A 23,910-nucleotide genomic window follows, 5' to 3' on the forward strand; every position below is an offset into this window, starting at 1 on the left:
AGCATCTCGAATCAAACTTTTTAGATATAGTAGAGGAATAGGATCTGTTTTCTGGACTCAAGGCAAAGGAAGAAGTTGTCCCTGAAGGCAATTAACTGTGTACTTCATTTCCTCCTCCAATTCCTAACTGTGTAAAGTAGCCTGTGTTGGTTCAAGACCATGTTCTCCTGCAGTTGAGGAAGATGCATTCCTGCTGAAGACCCAGGAGAACTGGTGACAAGAAGTGAAGCTCTGTTAGGAAAGGACTGCAGGTGCCAATGTGCATGTTGTCATCTTACTTATTATAGTAAAACAAGGAGAGGTTTAGAATAGGTGACTTCACAGAGGCATAAAGAAGGTGGTGGTTGCCAAAGGCTGGGAAGGGAAGCATGAGAAACTGCTACTTGACAGGTATGGACTATATTTTTGGGGTGGTGAACATGCCAAATGTCACTGAATTATTAGCTTTAAAATGGTTAGTCCTTGGTTATATGACTGCTATAATGTCATGGATTGACTAGTGGAACCTTTTCTCAATACACGGTAACTTGAGAGAGCCATGGTTCCCACTGGCAGTTAGGTAATGGCATGGTTACACAATGATGTGATATGATCATCTTCATTTATGCCACAAATGAGGAGTCCTATATTTGTTCCTGTATTTTTGTCCATGAATTTTAGGATGCTAGATTTTACATTTATGTATTTAATCCATTTGAGTTAGTTTTTGCATATGGTGTGAGGTATAGACCCTGTTTCATTTTTCTGCAAACAGCTATCAACATGGATTACATTCCTCAAGTTCTTGCCATTCTTAGCCTCCTTTTCTGAACTGTTCTTTCCCCCTTACATAAGCTTACCGCCTCTAGTGATCCCTTCCTAGTCTTTCTAGTTGCCTGTTGTAAACTTAATCCCATACAGACCGTCATTTAAGCTCAATGCAGGCAGTCTTTACTATTCAAACTATTATTTGGTCTTAAGATGACTTCAGGGGATATTTTTGGTTTAAAGTAAAAATAGAATCTCAGAACAATAGTATTGGGAGTTCATCTACCCTCCATGGCTCTAGAAAATCCAGATGCCATAAAATTTGAAACTCGATGTTCAACATTCTCTCCCTCCTTTGGTTCAGGATTCTTCTATGGCATCTTTGATCAAAATGTTCTGTAATGATTAGCCAGGCACAGGCAGTTCTGGTCAGAAAGAAAAGGACAGTTTTCGGTTCTGATGATCTGCAGATGATGAACCAGTGAGGAGTGTGACCGTCCAGCTCCTTGTTCAGTTAATAATTCATTTCCTGGCATTATAAGCCAGTAGTTCTGAAGCATGGTTCCTGGACTGGCACCAGTGTCTGTGGGGATCTCGTTACAAATGCAAATTCTCTGGTTCCACTCCAGACGTGGTGAGGCAGAAACCACCGGGGTGGCTCCAGCAATCTGTTTTCAGGAGCCCTCAGGATGATGTGGATGAAGCTCAAGAGTCAGCATCATGGTTTAAGCCCCCATCGACCCCTTGCTGTTAACTGCAGCCCGAAGCATCTACCTGCTGCACGTCCATCCCCAGGGCAGCACCTGCAGACTGTGGGGGTGAGAGAAGCAGCCAGACCTGGAGGCACTGAGCACTGGCACCTGCTACTGGGTGTCTTCTCTACTGACGACACAGCCAGGGTCCTCCCTCCCTAGCTTCTACATCCCCTGTTGTTGCAGAAAGAGCTCGAGACCCCGCAGGGAGCACTGGCGGCACAGTGTTTACGAAGCTAGGCTGCTCTGTGAAATGCTGGCACTTCCAGCTCTCCAGTCACCCCAACAAAGAGATGAGTCAATATGCTCCCACAAAGCCCAGCCCTGCAAACCTTCCACTCCATCCTGCAGGGCCACTATGAGCTGGAATGGTCTCAATGACAGTGGGTTTGACTTCAGTTATTGCACTCACAGTGCTATGTGGGGACAGGCATTTTAGAGGAAAGTCACATATGGTCTCCGTGTGTTCTACACATTATCCTTGGAAGTGTGGTTCCTTTGAGGAGGTGGCCAAAGTCGAGGTCTGAGCATATCTGCTCTGTCCAGCTGGAGTTTCTCATGGTGAGAAAAAGGTGTAGGTAAAGTGAAGGTGGACAGGTCGGGCCTTGAGAAAGAACCTCTGACCCTTGAGGAAAGAAAGGAGAGGAGACAAGAGGGGTGGAGACCGGGGAGTGAGGAGGGCAGACTTGGGAGAGATGGCTGGAAGCTGGGCTCCCTTCTCTTCTCGGACCTCTGGCTGGTGGGACAAAGTGTTAACACCCTCAGGTACTGGCCAAAGAGTGGGAGGTGTGGATTCATGCAGAGGTGCCTCTGAGGGAAGAAGCGGCAATCTGCTTCTCACGGGTCACGAGCAGGAAAAGCCGTGAGCACCGTGCTCCTCTGAACCCCTGGTGCCAGGAGCTGACACCAACTCCATGGCTACAGTGCTGATTTAATTCTGTCACTCCACACCACTTCCTTCTCCTGTTTTCCTTAGTGCCCTTGTTTACTAGACCTATAAGAGCGCTTGACCCTGGAGAAGGATGTCATGCTTGGTAGAAGAGAGGGTCAGAGAAGGACAGGACAGCATGCTTATAAAGTAGGGGACCAGCGAGGGACAAGAAAACCCTGGAGGACACAGATGGACACAGTGGCTGCAAGAGTGAGCTGAACACAGATGAGATTGGCTTCGACCTGGTGAACAGGGGCACATGATAACCAACGCCATTGTGGAAAAGAAGTCGATCATCCCTCAGAAAGTACGCAGGAGCCCTCACTGTGTATGAGGAGAACACACAAGATTTCTGATTTCTGGAAAGATTCTAAATGGGAGATGCCATCAGAACGCTTCTGATTTGTATACACTTCTTGTTCCAATGAATAATTTCAATTCCGCTCACTAACCATGGGCTCTCAAGGCATAAATTTACTCTCAAGCCACAGATTTCTAATATTTGCAGCTGCCACTGTTGGTGTCACGTGCAAAGTCAGCCCTTCCTCGTGAGAAGCCAGGCACAGAAGTGTGAAACACTGCCGTTCTCTGCACCATCCTCACCCCCTTGCAGATCAGACTGTCGTGATCCATCTGGTTTTCATGAGCTAATTTTTTGGAAGTAGTGTGCCAGGCTTTTCTTCCTAGTCTATCTAAACTAAAGAGAGTGTAGTTCTATTGCGTTATTCACCTTATTAACCAAAAATCCAAACTCAGCGCCATCGAATCAGTTTCAGCTCATAGCTGCCCACTATCAGGTGTCCAAGGCTGTGAATTTTAACGGGAAGAGACTGCTCACCTTTCTCCAGTGGAACCGCTGGTGGGTTCAAACCACCGACTTGTTGGTTAGCAGGCCAGCATGCAACACCCTATGCCACCAGGGCCGAGTTACAACCTTGAAGGGTGAATTCAATTCTTATCATTTATGCAGTATTCTGTGACAATCCTACAATTTGAAGGCATACATTCTTCTCTGATCTTCATTACTCACTGTCCAGATTTTCCATGCATTTGAGACAACTGAAAGTAGAATGGCTTGGGTCAGGCACACCTTAGTCCTCAAATGACTTCCATGCTCTTTAACATGTCCCCATACAGAATGTCTTCATGTAGACATTTAGCACTGTATTTCACGAAGTGGTCTGGAAGTTCCAGCTTTGAAGGCTGACAAAGGGTTACAAGTCTCAGGTGTTTCTGGATCCATTGAAGCAGTAAGTCTGGACATTTTTTTTTAAAAAGCTGAGATTCAGGTGACTTTAACATGGATAAAAGAATGTGAAACAAAGGGAACAGGAAGCTGTCAAAGGTTTTGGGTTCATCCTCTTTCCACAGGGTTGGAGAGGTGGAATCAATTTTATGTCTAATCGTTTCCCCACAACAGTAAGACCGACTGGAATGCTCCTCTGAAGCTGGGCTGCCTGGCAACCCAGCTGCGTGCGGGGAGCTGGGGAGGGGGCTGGGGACCGGGCAGGAATAGAGATTTCTTCACGTCTTCCCAAGCAGAACAGAAAATCGTCCTCTTTTTGCCTAAGAACAACATGGAAATGACATGTCAAGGACGATGCAACCAAGTCTGTCTTTACAAATATTCCAGCAGAGAAACTAATCTTAGATTTGTTTGAAGCGAGGGGGAGGGGCTGACAGGGTTTCTGAATCCATCCCTGCAAACCTGAGTGTGACTGGACCTCCTCCTTGTCACCAGAGGCAATCAAGTTGTCCCCAAGGTTTGCTTTTACCTGTGAATTTGCACCTCCCTGGAAATGAAGACAAAATCAAATACTACTGTCATCTCTCCAAATCACTGAGGAGTAATGATGTCAGTTAGAAGACTAAGGTGCTCCTGATTCAGGCCATAGTTCTTCCAATAACTTGCTGTGCCCTCTGAGAACTAGACATAAATAAGAATGACAGAATGAGAACGGATACCTTTGAGATGTGGTGTTGGAGAAGGGAACTGAATAAGACCCATGAACTGGCAAAAGAGCAAACAGAGAAGTCCTGGAGGAAGTGCCACCAGGGTGCTCCTTAAAGGCAAAGACGGCTAAGGTCTCACAACTTTTGGCCATGTTACTAGGAGAAGCTATTCCTTGGAAAGGGATATCAAGCTTGGAGAGGTAGAAGGTCTGTGAAAGAAAGGAAGACCCTCAATAAGATGGATTGACACAGTGACTGCGGGCTAAAGTGTGTTGGAGATGATGAGGATGGCCCAGGCTAAGACAGGGTTCGGGTCTGGTATTCACAGGATCGCTACAAATGGGACTCAACTGGATAGCACTTACCAACAACAGCTGTCACTGAGGTGACTCTACCACAGCGACCCTGCAGGACAGAGCAGAACTTGATGGGAGTCTTTCTGAAGAAGTCCTGTAAGGCAGTGTCTACCACGCTGGGAAACTACTAATCACTTGAGGGAGAAAGATGGGCAGTCTCCTCCCACTAAGATTTACAGCCTCAGAAGTGGAGAAAGGGTCGTCATGAGTCGGAACCAACTCAGTGGCAGAGGGTTCGGCTTATGATCTTCATGGAAGCAGAGCACGCCTCTTCCCTGTGTGGAAAGGCTGGGGAGTTCAAAGAGCCTACCAGTTAGTACCTGGGAACTGTGAGCCCCATACACCAGAGTTCATGCCTGCTCCTGTCAACAAGTCTATTCCAAAACAATGCTGCAGGAAAAGGCACAACGGCACACAGGGCTTCCAAGGCTGCAAACCTTTACAGAAGCAGACAGCCGCATCGTTCTCCTGCAGAGGCTGGTGTGTTTGAGCTGCCAACCTTTTTACCACTCTGCCACTCATGCAGCTTATTTTTTATGCGAAGAGGTGAGCCGAGTGTCTGGTGAGTGACATTTGAGGGATTTTCACCTCCACTGGCATTAACAGACAGAGGAGGGAAAAACACTCCCGGAAATGAAATGCTGTGTCTGCGTGCAGACATATTGCACTGCAACCTCTGCTAAAGAGCAAGGATGTCAGTTTGAGGACTAAGGTGTGCCTGACCCAAACCACAGCATTTTTAATCACCTCAAATGAATGTAAAAGCTGGACAATGCATTAAGAAGCTCAAAGGAAAACGGATGCCTTTGAATCACAGTGTTGGCGAAGAATACTAAGGAAACCTTGGACTGTCGAAAGAATAACTAAATCTAGGGAGTGGCCTCCACTTCCTAAACCACATGCCTCTGGAAACTCTATGAACTTTGATGATAAGTGATGATAGTTATAGAAAGGCTTCAGGCCTTTTTTCACAGGGTTGCTAGAAGTCGTGCTCGACTCGACGGCGATCAGTAACAACATCTTAGAAGTGCAATCAGCGTGCTCCTTAGGAAGAAGACAGTGAGACCTGACTTTGTAGGAGGGATCACGAAGGACATCGTGCTTGGCCAAGTGCAGGATCAGAGAAGAACAGGGAGATGGTCAGCGAGATAGACCAACAAGCACCTGCAGCAACTGGCTGATGTACAGCAGAGGTGGTGAGGACGGCGCAGCACTGGCCAGTGGCCGGCCTGCTGTGCAAGATTCAGATGAGTCAGGGTCGACTTCATGCTGGTGTTTGAGGTGAACACTCAGCCTGTACATCGAGTGACGCTGCCGGTCACTACTGTGGACATTCTCATTAATCAAGAATGCTGAAGAGGCGTCTGCATGGGGCGTGGCACACAGAACGCCCAGGAGACAAGGACCTGCATGTCAGGGAAAGGTTACATCATGGCACTGCTCCGGGGACACTGATGAGTGGGGGCACAGGGCCTGAACATGGATCACCGGGGAGAAGCCGCGACAGACTAGATTTCAAAAAGATTTTTTAAAGTTTGTTACACATTTGACATGTAGGTAGTTTTGGTGGCAGAGTTCCCAGGTGGTACAGATGGTGAAGTGTCAGGCTGCTCACAGAAAGGTTGTAGGTTTGAATCTACCCAGAAGCACCCTGGAAGCAAGGCTTGGTGACTGACTTCCTAAAATTCATCCATCAGGAAAAAAGTGCTGTGCAGAGCAGTTCTGCTCTGGCATACGAGTGGCGAGGCCACCAGGGTTTGTCCCTCACCTTGAGACCAAAGTTAGTTCTGGTTTGCTTTTTAGTTTAGATAGAGACCATGTAGGAATCCTGGGGGCACAATAGCTACAGTGCTCAAGTGCTAATCAGAAAGGTCAGTGGTTCAAACCCACCAGCCAGAAAAGGTAAGCAGCTGCTTCTGCAGGGAGTCCAGCCTTGGCTGCACCATGGGGCTGCCCTACGCCCCCCACAGGGTCTCTGCGAGGTGGCATCCCAGTGTCTTGCTCTGGTGGGAGCAGTGCTGCTCGTCTAAATCCACCAGCTGCTCCACGGTACAAGGATGGGGAATCTCCTTTCCTGCAACTGACAGCCTTGGAAATCCAATGGCTGCTGGCTGCTTTACTACAAGTTGGTTCCAACACAACAGCAATGAGTTTTTGAGTTTATTAAATCAGTTTTGTTTACTCCAGTTGTCACCTTGCTCACCGAGAATTTCGGGTGTCCTGCTCCTTGAGTCCACGGCCCGTCCACCAGGGGGCGCTTATGGCTCTGTCCTTGGTGCTGGGCTGGTGTGTGACCTTTCGGTTAGCAGTTCGAATCCGCAATCAGCTGAAAGCCTAGGAAGCCTGCTCCGGTTAAGATCCACAGCCTCGGGAACCCAGCAGAGTGTCACCAGGAATCAGCCTCACGTTGGCGGCTCTGGGTTTGGTGAGTGGGTTGAAAACGAGGTCTGACTGTAAAGAATGCACCTCACAAATCCCCAGAGAGGAGGCTCCAGTCACTTTTGGACTTCTACCTGAATCCCCTTGCTGTCTTCTTAGGTTCTACAAATAAGTCCTGTTTAAAAAAATCTGCAGCATTTGGTCAAAGCCACGTGGACACCTCTGCAGATGGCTTTCCTTGCCACGCCCACTTCGTCCTTTTCAGGTTTTTATTTGGAATGTGCTAGGGGCCCAGGGCGCTGTTAAGTGCCCTGGACAATGCGGGGCTTGGTTGGGGGACATTAGCCCCCATAAAGCCATAAAGGCAATGCAGGCACCTGCTGCTCAGACAAAGTTAATGGCACCAGCATCCCCTTTCACAGCTGTGCGGAACGGGAACACTGCTTTTCCATACTGGCCGGGGTGACCCCTTTGTCTCCTCCCCTCTCTGACAGCTGTATGGAACGGAACATTGCTTCTCCACACTGGCTGGGGTGACCCCTCGGTCTCCTGCTTGGTAAGTCTGCCTCCATCAAGCAAAGATCATAAAAACTGGAGACCCTGCACAGCGCCATCTCTCTCCTGCCCCTTTTTTGTGAGATGCAAGTTTTGCTTCTGTGGAACGAACGGGCCACGTGCTGAGGTGTCAGCCGGCTTCTGCAGAGAGAAGGGCTGGGGGTTGCACCAGAGCTGGGGGACTCCCCGGAGATGCTACTTGAAGTTGTCGGGGATTCAGAGAGACCAGCATGAAGAGTCTCTTGTCTTTTCTCTTTCTTGACCAGCTCAAAAATATCTGGGAATCCTTCAACATTTGATTGACTCAATCAGACAGGTGACTCTTGGGTTTGAGGCAAGTAGCCCCCGGACAATTTTTGTGACTTCTCATGAGTCTCCAAAAATCCCACTTCTGTAGAGTTGGTTCCGACTCAGCCACCATGTAGGAGAGAGCAGAACTGCCCCCTCCCCCGGGTTTCCAAGCCTGTAAATCCTGATACAATCAAACTGCCTCAATCTGTCTCCAGCAGAGCGCCTGGTGGGTTCAGATTGGCAGGCTTTCCCGTTAACAGTCCAGTGCTCAATCCACCATAGCACCAAGCCTCCATCACTAGTTCACAATTATTTAAAATAAAAACACTTAATGGTGGTGATTTGCTCAGAAGCACGACATTTTGCCACGGGGCTGGAGGACACGACATACAAGGGGCGGAGGAAGAAGACCCAGGAAGGAAAGAGAGAGACTTTATACAAACATCACGCATTCTAGCCCACAGGGGACTTCGGAGCTCAAGTTCAAGGTGCTAATGTCACAGATGGCTACAGTTTAATAGTGAGACGCTCGCAAAGGGCAGAGTGTTTGGAGGCCCAGAAGGGAAGAGATGGAGTTTGGGGCCCTAATCGATGTCCCAAACACCACTCCCAGCCTTAGCTGGCTATGGAACAGTTCTGCTGTTCTGCAGGGGCCCGTTGGTACTGACAGATCGGCAATGAGTCTAGTTCCGTGAGGTGATCATATCAACATGCAGGCCCATCTGGGACACACCAGGGGTTCACTTCCAGACCACTGAATGATCTGTTTAGCTCCCCAAGCAAACCAAAGCCCCAAACTCACTGCCGCTAAGTCAGTTCCAACTTGGGGTGATTCTCCCTGGGATTCCTGAGGCTGGGAATCTTTGCAGGCAGAGACAGTTTCATCTCGTGCTCACAGAGGAACCTGTGAGTTTGAACTGCTGACCTCTCAGTGCACCTGAAAGCTTTGTGGACTCCACTGCAGTCTATGAAGTATAAGAACAAGCAGGATGCAAAGGCTGAACCACCTGAGCACATGCTCTTGGATCAACCGTGCCGGCAGACTAGCTCAGTGCAGCTCACTTGAATAGACGGCCGATGATTTCTCTCGATCCTGACTTGCTGCAACCTTCAGTTGGATTTCTGAGGCTGCAAACTGTTACAGGAGGGGACCCTCACCTTTTTCCTTTGGATCAACTGGTTTACTAGAACCAGTGACTTTTAGGTTTGCTGGAATGTACGGTTGCTACAAACCTTCTATTTGTTAAAACTGCAGTTATCTCTGAATTTCAGTGCCCGCCCTATACAGCAGTGGCTTACAAGACCAGATGGCGAGATTGAACCTCGGACCTTTGGATCATCAGTCGAGTGCTTAACCACTGCACCATCAGTGCTCCTTGCCAGTAAATCCACAGCCTGCACTTCCTGAAGGGGGAGGTTGATTAGAAATCAGAGATGATTACCATTCTGAAATTTCAGGACTAGTTAGCAGTGCAATCATTGCCCTGTCTTTATAGATCTCAGTTTCAAAACTAGGGCTGTGTGCCTAATAGACTGCAAATTGTACAAACCAATGTAAATTGTGTAAATAGATTGCAAAATATTACAAGTGAATGACCTGGAACAGAAGCTAAGAGACTTAGTGAAAGATAAATTCTAGTCTCCCAGATCATAGCTCTTCTCACCCATGCTGGGAGGAACATGCCCACGTCCTTGACCCTAAACATTTTCTATGCTGGTGCCAGCCACTGCAGGTGTCTGGGTGCAGCTGTGGCTAATGTGCTTGGATGCTAACCAAAAGGTTTTCAGTTTGAACTCACCAGACGCTCTTGGGAAAAAGCTGTGGCACTCTGCTTTAAAGATCACAGGTTCGGAAACCCTACGGGATGGTTGTACTTGGTCCTATACAGTTGCTATTTGTCAAAACTGACTCAATAGCAATGAGTTTGACTTTAAGGGTTACCTTGAAGGAGCCCTAATGGCACAGTATGCTAAGCATTTGGATGCTACCCAAAAGGCTGGTGGTATGAATTCAGCAGCCACCCAGTGAGAGAAGATGAAGCGGTCTACTTCTGAAAATGAATTTACAGACTTGTGGGAAGCTCTGGTGGCCTAGTGGCAAGAAGCCACACTGCTTCTTCTCCATGGAACAATTTTCTACTGGGCAGGTTCCTCTAACCACTGCCAAGCAGCACACAGAACTAAATTTTCCCCAGGCTCTCACTAACAACATTGACTCTGCCAATGGGTGATCACATCTTGGGTTTTCTACACAGACACCCTGGATGAGGTACGCAGTTTGAATCCACCAGATGCTCTGCTGGTAAAGGAGGGGGAATCTCTTCCTGTACCAGTCATATCAGATTTAACGGCACACACACACAAAATAGTAAAATTTAAAAAAAAAATAATAAAAGAATTTACAGACTTGTAAACACAACAGAGCATTTCCGATGAGTCTTATGTGATTGCTATGAGTTGGAATGGACTTGAGGCCAGTGGCTTTGGTTTTCTGTACTTGATGCCAATTGTTTGTGATGATGACCCTCTCACTATGTCACTGACATCCTGAGAGGAAGCTCTGTCCCTCTCCACCACTGGGTCAGCTACTGGATGCTACAACCCAGCGGCAAGTGTTAAATCTCTTAGAAGATACAGCATTTTATGATGTCCCTGCAAGAGAGATTGTATATCATAAAAAAGGGCTTGGAAAAACTAAGGATCTGGGAAAATCTGTCAGTTTGGAAATGGAAAAAAAGCCATTGACAGAGATGACAGTCAGACAGACCCCTCAGATGAGAACTGAACAAACGTCCGAGGAGAAAGAAACACCATTAAAAACATATTTTTAAAAGATCATCATTATGACTCTATTACACATTGTTGTTGATACATGCCATCGAGTCACCTGCGACTCATAGCCACTCTATGTACAACAGCCCTAAACTCTGCCCTATCCTGCCAATCTACCATCTCTGACACAGCTACTCCCATTACCCCAGTCACTAAATCAATCCATCTCATCAAGGGTCTTCCTCTCCTGCGCTGTCTCTTCACCCTCCCAAACATGACGTCCCTCTCCAAGGACAGGTCCCTCCTTGCAGCATGTCCAAAATATGTCAAACGAAGCTTCAGAATCCTTGACTCCAAGGAGCAGCCCAGCTTCACCCTCTCCAGGACAAACCTGTTTGTTTTCCTAGCAGTCCATGGTATATTCGATACTCTACTCCAACACCACAGCTCAAAAGCATCAATTCTCCTTCTATCATCCCTAGTCATTGTCCAGCTCTCTGATGCATAGCAAGTGACTGGAAAGACCATGACCTGTATAAGGTGCACCTTAGTCTCCAGACTGACATTTTTGCACTTCAGCACTTTAGAGAGGTCTCTAACCACAGACCTTCCCATCGCAATATGTCTTTTAATTTCCTGGATGCTGGTAACAAGAGTGTTGACCGTGGAGCCAAGCAAACCAAAACCGTGAACATTCTCAATCTCTTCACCATCCATTTATAATGTTGCCAATCAGCCCACGTTACAAAAAGTCGGTTTTGAAGGTATGATATGGTAAAGTGGAGCAGCCATGCCAAAGAAGAAGACACTCAATGGGTTGGCTGGACCTGGTGGCTGCCCCCCAGGGGGTGGTGCCGCCAGTGCATGTGGGGCAGTGCTCCGTCCTGCCCACGGGGCTGGCCACTGCGAGTCAGACTCTGTTCCACGGGTGCAGAACAGTAACAGCTAATTGTGTTTCCTCGCAAACATTTCCCCCAACCGCTTGCTCTAGATGAGATGCCGTTATTCTCAAACAACCACTGCACAGCAGCAATCAGAACCTGGGTCTGCCTCTAGCAGAAGAGAAAAACATATGCTTTAGCGTCTTTACATTCCTTTTTTAAACAAATCTCTCTTGCATCTTTTTTTTTAAAAAAAAAAACAACAACACAAGTCTCTCTCTCATCTTTTTGTGTGATTATGAAAATCTGGTCCTCCTTTAAAGAAGATTTGCTTTGAATGGCTTTTCATCCGTTTTAATTATCCTCAGATAACAGATGGTCCTGTACCAAACGTTAGACTCATTACACAGACTCGTTTACAGGGGGTGAACACACGCCACTGCTAAGCAAAAGGTAGGGAGTTCAAGCCCACCCCAAGGACTCTCGGGTGAACTGTCTCTGAGCAATTGCTTGTTGCATCCACCATGGTCCACTGTCCTACCTGACATGCGTGGTGAGGCTGTGGAGAGTCCACCTACGATAACTGGATTTATGGTAAGTGGGAGAGCAGTCTCCCTACATCCTCTTGCCCCTTTAACTTTTTATTGTGACTTGAGTAATAGTTTACAGAGCAGATTCATGCTCCATGCAGACGGCATGACACAGTCTGTTCTGTGGCACTGACCGCCGTTCCCACAATGTAACGCTCTCTTTCCACGTGCTCCCTGGGTTTCACGCTCTTCTCAAAACGTTGGCCCCATCTCCTGAATCAGCAGTGGTTATAACTGGCAGACGGTCCCACTGGTGCCCTAATCTAGTTGTTTGCACATTTTAAACTACGAGATGGATATCTCTGTGGAACAATTTTCCACTGGGCAGGTTCTTTTCACCACTGCCAAGCAGCACATAGAACTAAATTTCCCCCAGGCCCTCACTGACAACTAAAAACAATGTGTGGTTCACATCTTGGGTGTTCAACACACACCCACCTAGGATGAGATGCCATCCACCAAGGAGTCTTCTTGGGTCCCCGCATATACACTTCAAGCCATGCCACAAGTGTGTCCCTCTCCACCAGTGGTTAGGAGATGAAAGAAAAGCCATCTCATTCTCCACATCCCATATTTAAGATCAATGGAGGCCGCTTGAGGTTAGCCTCTCCTCTTTAAAACTACAACTTCTGCTCCCTCACTCCAAACTCCACAATACTCAGAAGAAGAAGAAGAACAGAGAATATCGGATATTCCGCGGACAAAGGAAAGCACAAACAAATCTATCTCAGGAGAAATACATCCAGGAAGTTCCTCAGAACCACGGGAGGTGAGACTATGACTCAGTCTTTGGACAGCGTATCAGAAAAGGCCAATGGCTGGTGTGGCATCCTGGTGAGTGATGAAGGGAGTCAGGGACAATGAGGGACACCTCCCTGGGATGGACTGACACAACCATCACAGCCACGGCCCAGCAGTGGGCACCATTCTGTTCTGCTTACACAGAAGGTCATGGATGTTACATGGACGCCAACTTGACGTCAGCTGACAACAAAAAAATGCACATGAGTGGGTGCACATAGACTTCAGAGATGTTGTGGGTACAGTCACAGACACCACAATCAAGCAAATGGCATAATTAGAGTGAGCTCCATGCATTTCTGGGAGCCCCAGTGCATATTTTAGTTGTGTTGATCCTGTCCTCTTATCTACCATGTGACACTCTGCTGTTATCTACAATGTTGTTGTTTGTTGTTGTTGTTGTTGTTAAGTGCTGTTGAGCTGTAGATGATTCATAGTGACCCTATGAACGAAAGACCTGAACACTTGTATAACTTTCATCATTTCTCCAAGTTCATAGAGTTTCCGGAGACAAGCTATTTCGATAGTGGATACCACTCCTGCTTCCAAGCCAGTTTTAATCTGGGAGCTCCACCAAACGCTGTCCACCCTGGGCAACCGTTATTGCATTTGACATGTCAGTGTTTAGCATCACAGCAACCACGAGTTACCTCTGTACGGCAAATGGACAGACCAATGCTATACCACTTAGAAGCATGTGTGACAAAAAACAAAACTAGGCCAAAGGGCTGCAGATTAAAGTCACCCACCTTTGGCTGGCTAGCATCACTTTCTATCCACTAGGCCTACAAAGCTCTCCCTATGACTCACAGCAATTCTATGAATAACAGATCTATCCCTTGCCCCATCCTATGCCATCCCCACAATCCGAGACACACTCGAGCCTATTGCTACAGTCACCGTATCAACCCATCGTGTTGGTGTTAAGGACCTTCTTTTCTTCTCTGACCTTCCACTTCTCTCAGCATGATGCCATTTCCTAGGGGCTGGAACCGTAACCGTTGTTAAGTGTCACTGAGTTATAGACTCACAGAGACTCAATGAACCAAAGACTTGAACACTTGTATAACTTTTGTCATTTCTCTAAGTTCATAGAGTTTCTGGAGGCAAGCCATTTTGGAAGTGGATGCCACTCCTGCTTCTAAGCCTGTTTTAATTGGGGAGCTCCACCAAACACTGTCCACCATGGGTAACCATTATCGCATTTGACACATCAGTGTCCCAGTGTTCAGCTTCACAGCAGCCATGAGTTACCTCTGTGCAGCAAATTGACAGACCAGTGCTATACCACTTAGAAAAATGTTGGACAAAAAAACGACAACATGGTAAAAAAGCCCGAGCTATGATGAGGATGACCAAAATGGGACTCAGAGCTAGGAGGTGAGTGCGTACTGTTGGAAAAAGGGCATCGAGATACTGATCAATGTAGGGTTGCCACAAACCACCAGTTTTCTGACACACAAAAGGATGACACAGGCCTGCAGCCTGGCTTCCAATGAGTACCTGAAAGGTCCCTAAAGGCAGCAGAAACAGAATCATCTAGAACGCATGCCCTGAAGCTTCATTCCAATCCCCCACCTGGCATCCTGAGGGCCACCCGTGTGCCAGCCAAGGCACTCACCTCAAGATGAAGAGGTCCACAGTGGAGTTGCTGGCGATGGTGACGTAGGCAGTGACCACATCCCCCTGCTTGACTGGCCTTGATGGTAGCCAGATGACCACGTTGCCATCCAGCCGCAGCTCACTGAGCTGGGCACTGTCCTGGGTCCGGTAGAGGCCAACGGTGCCAACCTTCTGCAGGTGGGAGGTGGTCTCGCCCAGCCCGTCCTTCCCTGGCCGGATGGCGTTGCCCTTCCTGAGGTCACCGGCCGTGCAGTCCCCGCGCCCATCCCCTGGTTGCACGGTATAGTAGAGCTCTACCGGGGTGCCCTCGGGCCTCTCTGCCACCTTCTTTCTTCCAGCCACCAGTGTGGGCACACTGAACCAGGCAGGGGGCAGCTCCAGCTCGGCCACACACAGCCCAAGTGCCCCCCGCAGCCGGCAGCTGGCCCGCACATCTCGGGTCTCCCGGAAGGCAAAGACCCGCAGGCAGGGCAGCTGCTCAGTGGCACTGTGGTCATCCCAGTCCCGGCCCAAGATGTGGAATAGGACCTGCACACGGGGCCGGCTCAGGTACACTCTGTCCTGCAGAATGACAGCCTTCAGCTTCCAATGGAGCGAGAAAAGGCCTGCGGGCCCGAAAGGGCTGGACGTCACCAGCAGGTCCAGGGGCACGACTTTCTCCACCGAGAAGGGCCCATAGCTGGCGTTCAGGATGGGGGGCCGTTTGGCCTTGTAGGTGAAGAAGGACTCGACCCTGGACTGCAGGCTGGCGTTGCGTGTCAGGTCCTGGCTGGTCTCCTTCAGGAAGAAGGCAGTCTCTGCTCGGAGGACGTGGAAGCTCACAGGGAGGTAGGGAGGCAGCGAAGAGAACCTCTGGATGGTGTCCGTGATCCCGCGGCCTTCTATCACTGAAGGGGGAGAGACAGAGAGGGAGTCAGTCTAGGCTCGTTCAAACCTGCTGGTCCTACAGGCAATTTAAAAATGAGAGGAAGGAATTCTGAACTTGATGGGATTGCATTTCTCCCCGTTTCTTTCTTTTTCAATTTGTGATGGTGGTTCAGGTGAAAGTTTACGGAACATACTGTTTTTCTATGCAACCAAACAGGCAAACAGACTAAGTGAATGGAATAAAAGGCCTCAGTGAATCCAAGAATAAATGGAAATTTCATCTGTGATGAGCCCTGAAATGGTACTGGGACAACTGATTAATCATTTTGAAAACCAAAAAACGTAAACTTAGATCCATACCTCATAACATGCAATTCATACACATTTTTGCTTTGTGACATTCTTGCATTCCCAGCACTTTTCCCATTCCCTCTCTGTGTTTCCCTATTCTCCTTGCCCTTTCTGCTTTCTGAGCTTTCCTCCCTGTGTGAATACAGCCCTGTTGGTCTCATGTAGCTGACCACTCCTGGTGCTATCGATCACTTTTGAAATTTTTTAAAAATTATTTTTAATGGAAGTTTACAGAGACTTAGGGTTTCTAGTCATTCATTGCTGCTCTTTCTCTCTGCTCACCATCCCTCACCCCCAATTCACTCTTCTCTGAAAAGTAAAAGAAAACTCTTTCATTGTTATACAAGCCCTCCCCCCGGGTCCACTCCACTGTGCAACCCTCACTCTGGACTCCTGTCATGACAATAATACCCAATCATATATCCCTTTTAAACAGTTCTCTCCCTCATCTGTTTCAGTGCAGTAAACATCATTCATCCCCTCCTTCTCTGTCTTCCCTCAACCCTGATGTTGGTCCTGTTTTACAACAGTGAGCCTATGCAGTATTCGTCCTCTTGTGACGGAGATACTTCACTCAGTTGATCACCTTTTAACAAACAACTCATTGTTGTCAAGTCTGAACTGACCCATTGCTGACCATGCAGTGGGTTGTTTTTTTTTTTTTCAGAGGCTGTAAACTGCACATGAGGATACTGTTCATCTTTCTCCCATGGAACCACTGATGGATTTGAACTGTTTGCCTTTTGGATGGCATCGCAGCTTTTTACCACTAATACACCAGAACTCCTTCCCTATCATATGACCGAAAATTGAGCCATGGAGATGAGCTGAGTTCCAGCCCTAAAGGGCGTCTAAGTTTTGAGAGTTCCATCGCCTCTCTCAGACCAATAAGCGTGGCCATTTTTATAACTGAGTGTTGGCTCCACAATATTTTCCCACTTTATCCAGGACCTCCAGAGTGGCAAATGGATTTTTTTTTCAAATCCTTCTGGAATCAGCCAGTAAATGACTCTCCATGTTCTGCAAATTATACCCTCGTATTAGGTCAAGATGCATAAAACTGACATTTCTTGTAAGTTAAGGGTGGCTGAACAGCTTCCATTTCATAGAGTACAACCTCATACAAAGTTGGCACCTTACCCAGCAGAGTGAAGTGGGCATTTGTCAGAATAATTTGCATTAGGTTAAGATGCATTTAATGGTACGGGAGCAGGAAAAAGGCAAATAGACTAAGGGAATGGATTAAAGGGTATCAGTGAACACAAGAATATGTGGAAATTTTGTCTGTGATGAAGATGGCACCTCAAATTATGAGGCAACTAGAAGGGAAAGATGTCCTTTCCCCCTAAACAAATGGTGCTGGGACAATTGGTTAACAATTTGGGGGGTGGGTGGATAGTTAGATCCACACCTTACAACACACAGGATACCTCACTGCACACACAGAAGAGCAACAGGCTTTGGGAAGGCAAACAATTGCTATGCACCTGCCTGCTGCAAGCTCACCTGTTTTCCAAGTGAAATCAGTGCAACACTAAGTTACACAACACTCACTAGGGTGGCCCTGGCGATCGGGAGTCCTGGCAACATGCCACCTTTGTTCACAAGAGATGTAAAACTCCGTTTCTCTCTGAGCATCTAGAGACTTGGGCTGGCCCTGTGTTTACTCAGGCAGCAACCTTTACCTCTTTCTAAAACTCTTAAGTTACCATCATGCTGTCACCAGGCCCCATTTTCAGTTTCTTGGCACCTACAAAAAATTGTAAGATTCTGGTCCAAAGTTGCATCCCCATGAAACACACACACACACACACACACACACACACACACACACACACACACACATATATATATATATAAAACTGGATCCATCCCTCACACCAAACATAAGAACAAGCTTCAGGCCCCATCATCCAGTGTAATAAAGCAAAATCTTTTCTGGCTGAGAAAAGAAAAAAAAAACCCACAAAAAAACTCCCACAAATGAATCCTTTACAGTGTCAGTGTAGGGCAACACAGTCTACTTATGACCCAAGATCCAAATCAATGAGGTTTTTAAAAAACCTATCTATTTGCTGCAAAATAGTTTTTAATTTGCTTGATAAAAAAATAAATCAATAAAAGCAAAACCTCCATAAACAATGATAAAAGGGGGAAATGATGAAATTGGCAAATAATTGGCTAATAGCTATGATACAACAAGTGCTTCCAATATGAGAGGAGAGGAATGAAAAACATATCTTGAGAGAAGAATGAGTAAAGAACATAAACAGATAATTCAACAAAAATATGTCAAAACTTCCAACTGTTATCTGGAAAGACAATGACCTCACTCAGGAAGTAAAGATAAGACCTCGAGTCAGTGCCTCTAAGTCAATGGCAACTCTTGGTGACCCTAGAGGACAGAGCAGAGCTGCCTCAGAGGGTTCCAAGGCTGTAACCTTATGGAGGACGCTCTGATGGCCCAGTCAGGAGGGAGGTGTTCTGTCAACCCAAGCTCAGCTGGTTCAAATTCACCAGCTGCTCCAACAGAGAAAGATGCAGAGTCTCCTCCTTTGCGATTTATAGCCTCTGACAACCTGTTTGATGGTCAGCTAACTATGAGTCTGTTTCAACCTGATGGTGATGAGTTTGAAAGGACTTTTAAATCTTTACTGAAGCAGACTGCCTCATACTTCTCCCACAGAGCCATGGGTGAGATTTGAATCGTCGACCTTTAGGTCAGCAGCCCAACACCTAGTCTAGGCTCCCAGGGTTCCTTCATTCACAGTCAGGAGGAAGACAAACTAGAATCACAAATAGACATCGTCTCGCACATAGCGAATTGGCAAGAACGACACAAGTACAACACAGAGCTGGCGAGGCTTCCGGCGCCAGACACGCTCGCACACTGTGCTGAAAACAGAGCGGCCCAGCCAATCTGTCTGGTAGGCACTTTGGCAATCACAAACACAACTACATCTGCATCTGCTGTTGATTCAGGGATCCCATTTCCAGGAACTGACCCTGAAGACACAGCTCCAGCAACTCAATTATACACAAGACGGTTGCCTGTGCATCATTTTCAGTTTTAAAATTGTCCACAAACTATATATATATAATATTTGTTATGTGCTGTCGAGTTGCCTGCAAAACACACACACACACACCCCTCCTGCTGTCTGAACATTTCCCTTACTCCATTTCACGTTTAAGAAAGGCCTGCATTAGTGCCTGTTTTTGTGAACCAGAAAGGATTTTAGATTTTATGAAAAAAGGTGCAAAGCTAAACTAGCTCCTTTGCTGGAGCCACTGAAGAGGCAGCGCACATGCCCAACTGGAAGAGTGGTGTCACCACCAAGCTCCTTCCCAACGTCACACACCTTAGTTCTACATTATGCAGCCCAGTATTTATAAGCTCGTTCCCACACTGACAACACCGGGGCGATATTTGATATGATTGGATAGCTTGCTTTTAGGGTCTGAGAACTCAGAAAACTTTCCCCTGACAAAAGAATGATAACTGCCATTTGAGCTGACAGGTTTCATAGGATCACCCTCCGTTCGGAAAGCTGAGGAAGCCTGGATAAGAGAATGGCTGCATAAACTGTAGTGGAAACAATGAAGAAAAACACTACAAGAACCAAGACTGGCAAAAAAAAAAACCCCAACAACAACAAAACACAAAAACAAAAAACACACACACACACACAAAAAAACAAACAGGTAAAGCTCTATGAAGTTACAGGGAGTCACTGGAGACAGTGGACCTTAGACACCTGCAGGCCTGGAACTAACTCCCCTTCATGCTCAACTTTCAGCCAAACAACAGAGAGGTCTGTAAGGTGACCAGAGACCAGGCACACCAGCAAGGAGCACACTCCTTGGAAAAACCAACCACTTTGATCAAAGGGGCAGTTTCCACCTAAAGATGAAGCCAGGAAGGGACAAGAGGGAGGGAGGAACAAAACCAGGAAACACAGTGGGAGGTGGGCTGAGTGACGTCACGTCACGGGGACAGCAAACAAGGTCATGACGCACTCTGCGTACAACTGAATGGAAAATTGATTTGCTCGGTAAACCTCCCCCCAAATCAGAAAAGAAATAAGGACATGACCTGGAGTGACTTCCAGGATTTCTTGTGACTCAGTAAGGACCCTATGTGGTAGCCACCACTGGGCTCTCTGTCCGCAGAGCTGGAGAGTGCCCAGCGTTGACTATATGTGTAAGACGAGTACAATAAACTGGACGAAAACACCTCCACCTCTCCACAGTATGGGAGCCCTGCTCCAGCAGTGGGCTGGACTCCACCTGGATTTAGATCTCTGGGTGCCCAGCACTGCCGAGGGGTTCAATGGCATGCCCTCTGCTTCCCAAGTTTATTCAGATCAGACTTTGCAGACTGCTAAATGTCTCTCCAGACCAAAGACTGTGTGGTCCAAAATTCTTTAAAAGATTTTCATGCACTGGAGCCGGGCTGTGGCATAGTGGGTTAAGCTTTGGGCTGCTAACCAAACCGCTGGTTGTTTGGATCCACAAGCTGCTCTTCAGGAGAAAGAAAAGAATTAGGTAAAGAATTACAGCTTTGGAAACTGTATGGGGCAGGTCTACTGTGTCCCCCTGGGCTGCTGTGAGCCAGAATTCACAGGGTGGTGGGTTTGGTTGGTTTTGACAATGGTGCCTGGTACACGACTGTCAGCTATTTCGCCTGTGCCTGATCACAGCCTCTTAGTTCTCAGACACACTTAACTTTGAGACTCTTGATTTAAGAACCTTTCATTCAATCAAGACAACTTACCCTGGGATCCAGCAGTTTCACTCTGGAGGCAGAAGACGACAATTCCTCACCCCCTCTCCCTGTCTTCCTTGATCCACTTTCTACATCAATCGATGCGGCACACCAGGTGGCTCTGCTTGTGTAAATGTCATCTTAAGGTTTCCTGGCAGATTTTATTTACGTGGTTGGAAGCCCCACTAATAATTCACTATATACATCATGCCGCTTTGATGATCAAGACCCTCTTGTCCAAGCCATTTTCATGTCAGCCGGACAATGAAATCAGAAGACAGAAAGACTGACACATTGGACTCCCAGAAGAACAAACAAGTCACTCTTAGAAGAAAGACAATCAGAACACTCCTTAGAAGCAAGGATGGCCAGCTTACTGACTACTTATTTGGGACACATGATCAGTAAAAGCCAATATGGAGAAAAGGACACCATAGCTGATAAAGCAGGGGGTCAGCGGTAAGGAGCGAAACTCTTCATGAAGTTGGTGGACCCAAGAGAGGCAACAATGGACTCGGACAACAATCAGGAAGATGGTGCGAGATGGACAGTTATCATGAGTCAGTGCTGACTCGGTAGCAATGAGCCCCCCAAGACTGTGTTCCCTCCAAATCCATGTATATAATGTGGACATTTTGTAATAGCCCCCCAGGATCTGATAAACCAAGTATGAGGAGAAGGGTGGAATGTAACCCCCCTTAATCCCATGACAGCTGTCAGGAGAGTTTCCTTGAGGTGTGTCTCACGGGAGATGAAAGGAGAGAGGGAATGAACAGAGGGAGGGGAGGACTTCAGTGCCTCTAATAGAGCATCACCAAGAGTGGACTGTCTGGATTCAGGTCTCTGCACAGAGAAGCTCCCTAACACAGGTGAAAGTCAAGCAGATGGAACTCTCCAAGGGCCAACAGATGCTAGTGAAGACACGGACTTTCCTCTAGAACCCACAGAGAGAGGTTGACTTCCCCTGGAGCAGGCACCCTATGTTTGCACTTCTGGCCTCCTAAATTGTGAGCATATACATTTTTGTGTTGTTGTGGTTTTTGTTTGTTTGTTTGTTTGTTTGTTTTATCGCTACCCACTGTGGTATCTCTACTGTAGGAGCACTGGCTATTTAAGACAAAGATTCAAATGGTTAAAGTGACCCAACTGCTAACTTTGTCATTCCACAAAACCCATCTTTTTGCACTTTCCCTTCAAAGCACTCCTCCATTCATACACCGAGTAGATGGACGTCCCTTACTTTCCTCCACATCTCAACCTTCACAAGTCCCTTCTCCCTCCTTGAACAGTTGCACTGAGCACTGCCCATCCAGCCCTCAGGCAGCCTTCTTTCTCTCCTGGACACTTTCTAGCCCCTTCCTGGCAGGGACATTGGCTGGCAGATCAAAGCCGACTTTGGCTCTCCAGCCTAGCAGACTTGTGTTGTCAAGATGGCTTTTCAAAGAAGAACATTCTCGCAGTGCTCAGCCCAGAGGCCCTGTTCCGAGGTCACTAATTAGGCAGGCATGCTTGTTCCTTTCTCTCTGGGATGGGTCGGCACTTCTGCAGAACTCGCTCATTTTGGAACTGGATTACCACTCGCATCCCAGCGACCTTGTCAAGGTATACCATTCTTGAAAAGATTCATTCTGGCTGGGTGTCTTTTTAAAAAAATCACTGACCATTTATGCAACTTGTAATAATCTGTCAAGGGGAAAAAAAAACCCCAATGGATTAATTGCCACATCTGATGCTTTTATCTGGATGCATTCATCTCTCTCCAAAAAAGCTCTTAAGCCCTGAAGTGTGGAGATTTAGAGACTCGAGTGCTTGCAGAAGATAGTGGGCCAAGGACTTGACGAAAATGGGGAGCGCAGGATTCTAAGGCCATCTGCAGACTGGCATGTCCCCCACAGGAAGCCCTGTCAACAAGCTTTCTTCTCCTGTCTCATTCTGACCATACACAAGGACTCCCTTTCCCCTACTTTGTCTTTTTAGTAAAAGACAAGAACAACCAAAAAGATGAATCTTTTGCTTTGAAGCAAGTGCAGAAATTATTTTCTATAAAACAAAGATGGAGTAGGCTGGCTGTCACATCAACTCTTAGAGCTCTTCCATTATTCAAACTAGCGTTCTTTACCCTCTGTGGGGAGAGAAACATGCAGCACAGCTCGTACCTTCCCACGGACGCTCGTTCTGGATGACTCCAGTAAATGAAAGATACGACTTAAGTGGGAAGAGACATGCTAAAAAAGAAGGGAGGGGGTGGCATATAATATGGTGGATCAGAAGGATGTTCAGCTGTCTATAGAGAGACCCAGGAGTGACCTCAGGAACGTTCTTAATTTCTTGGAACCTCACTTTAATGTTGTTGGTGGTGTAGGTAGATATATAGTAGAGACATGGATGTTGTTGTTATTGTTGATGAGTACCATTGAGTCAGGGCCAACCCATAGCTGACTATGGATTGCATGGGAGGAGACTGCCCATCCTTTGCCCATAGAGTAGGTGGTGGCTTTGAACCGAATGCCTTGGGATTGCAGTGCAGCTTCTTGCCACTAGGCCACCAGAGCTCCCTAGATAGATGGACAGACAGGAAAAAGGGGAAAAAAAAACACAAAAAAAAACAACAAACCGAAACAAAACAAGGAAGGAAAGAAGGGAAGGAGCGAAGGAGGGCTAGAAAGATGATAGGAGGGGAGGAAAAAGAGGGAAGCAATAATATTGATGATGAAAAGGTGACTGGATAAATAGATAAGCAGCTAGGTAGGCAGGCAGGTAAGAAGACAGCCAGGTAGAAACCAAGAATTGCTGAGCATACTAATAATGCATTTAGTGCTACCGTTCTAGCACCTTGTTCACTGTGTATTTCTGGGACCATAAATGCTTGCAAGCAATTATCCAAGGCAGAAGAACAATTCGTCTTTATTTGTCTGGAACATCAGAAGAGGGAGAGTTAGAAATAGGAGTAGGAAACAGAATATGTGGTTGCCTAACTGCCTCCTTTGTCAGGAGATTAGAAGAACTGGATGCTGCCCAGGTACCATTATAGATCAGTTTGTTCAAATATTCTATTGAAGGATCCTGATCAAAAGGGGGGGAGGAGAGAATAGATTGTCATTTTCTCATGGAATCTAGATTTTCTGGATCTGTGGAAACTGAAAATAACAGAAATAACCGGTGCATTTAGAAACAATACCAAAATAATTTACTTAGCTTGAGTCTATCCCACCTGAATTTCAGAACCATCTCAGGAACAGATTTGAGGCTTTGAACACTAATGAACGAAGGCCAGATGAGTTGTGGGAGGATAT

At 46.9% G+C, this 23,910-nt stretch overlaps 1 protein-coding gene across 1 annotated transcript in view; it reads right to left on the bottom strand.

Annotated features, from left to right (window-relative positions):
• TMEM132C (transmembrane protein 132C) overlaps positions 1 to 23,910 on the bottom strand; it is a 167,029-nt gene that overhangs the window by 137,451 nt on the left and 5,668 nt on the right. The window contains exon 2 of the mRNA XM_006894684.1: positions 14,630 to 15,518. Coding sequence (XP_006894746.1) covers positions 14,630 to 15,518 — 889 coding nt within the window. The remainder of the gene's footprint in view (positions 1 to 14,629; positions 15,519 to 23,910) is intronic.

This window comes from Elephantulus edwardii, unplaced genomic scaffold (genome assembly GCF_000299155.1).
Source record: "Elephantulus edwardii isolate Elephantulus edwardi_28Jun2011 unplaced genomic scaffold, EleEdw1.0 scaffold00148, whole genome shotgun sequence".
NCBI lineage: Eukaryota > Metazoa > Chordata > Mammalia > Macroscelidea > Macroscelididae > Elephantulus > Elephantulus edwardii.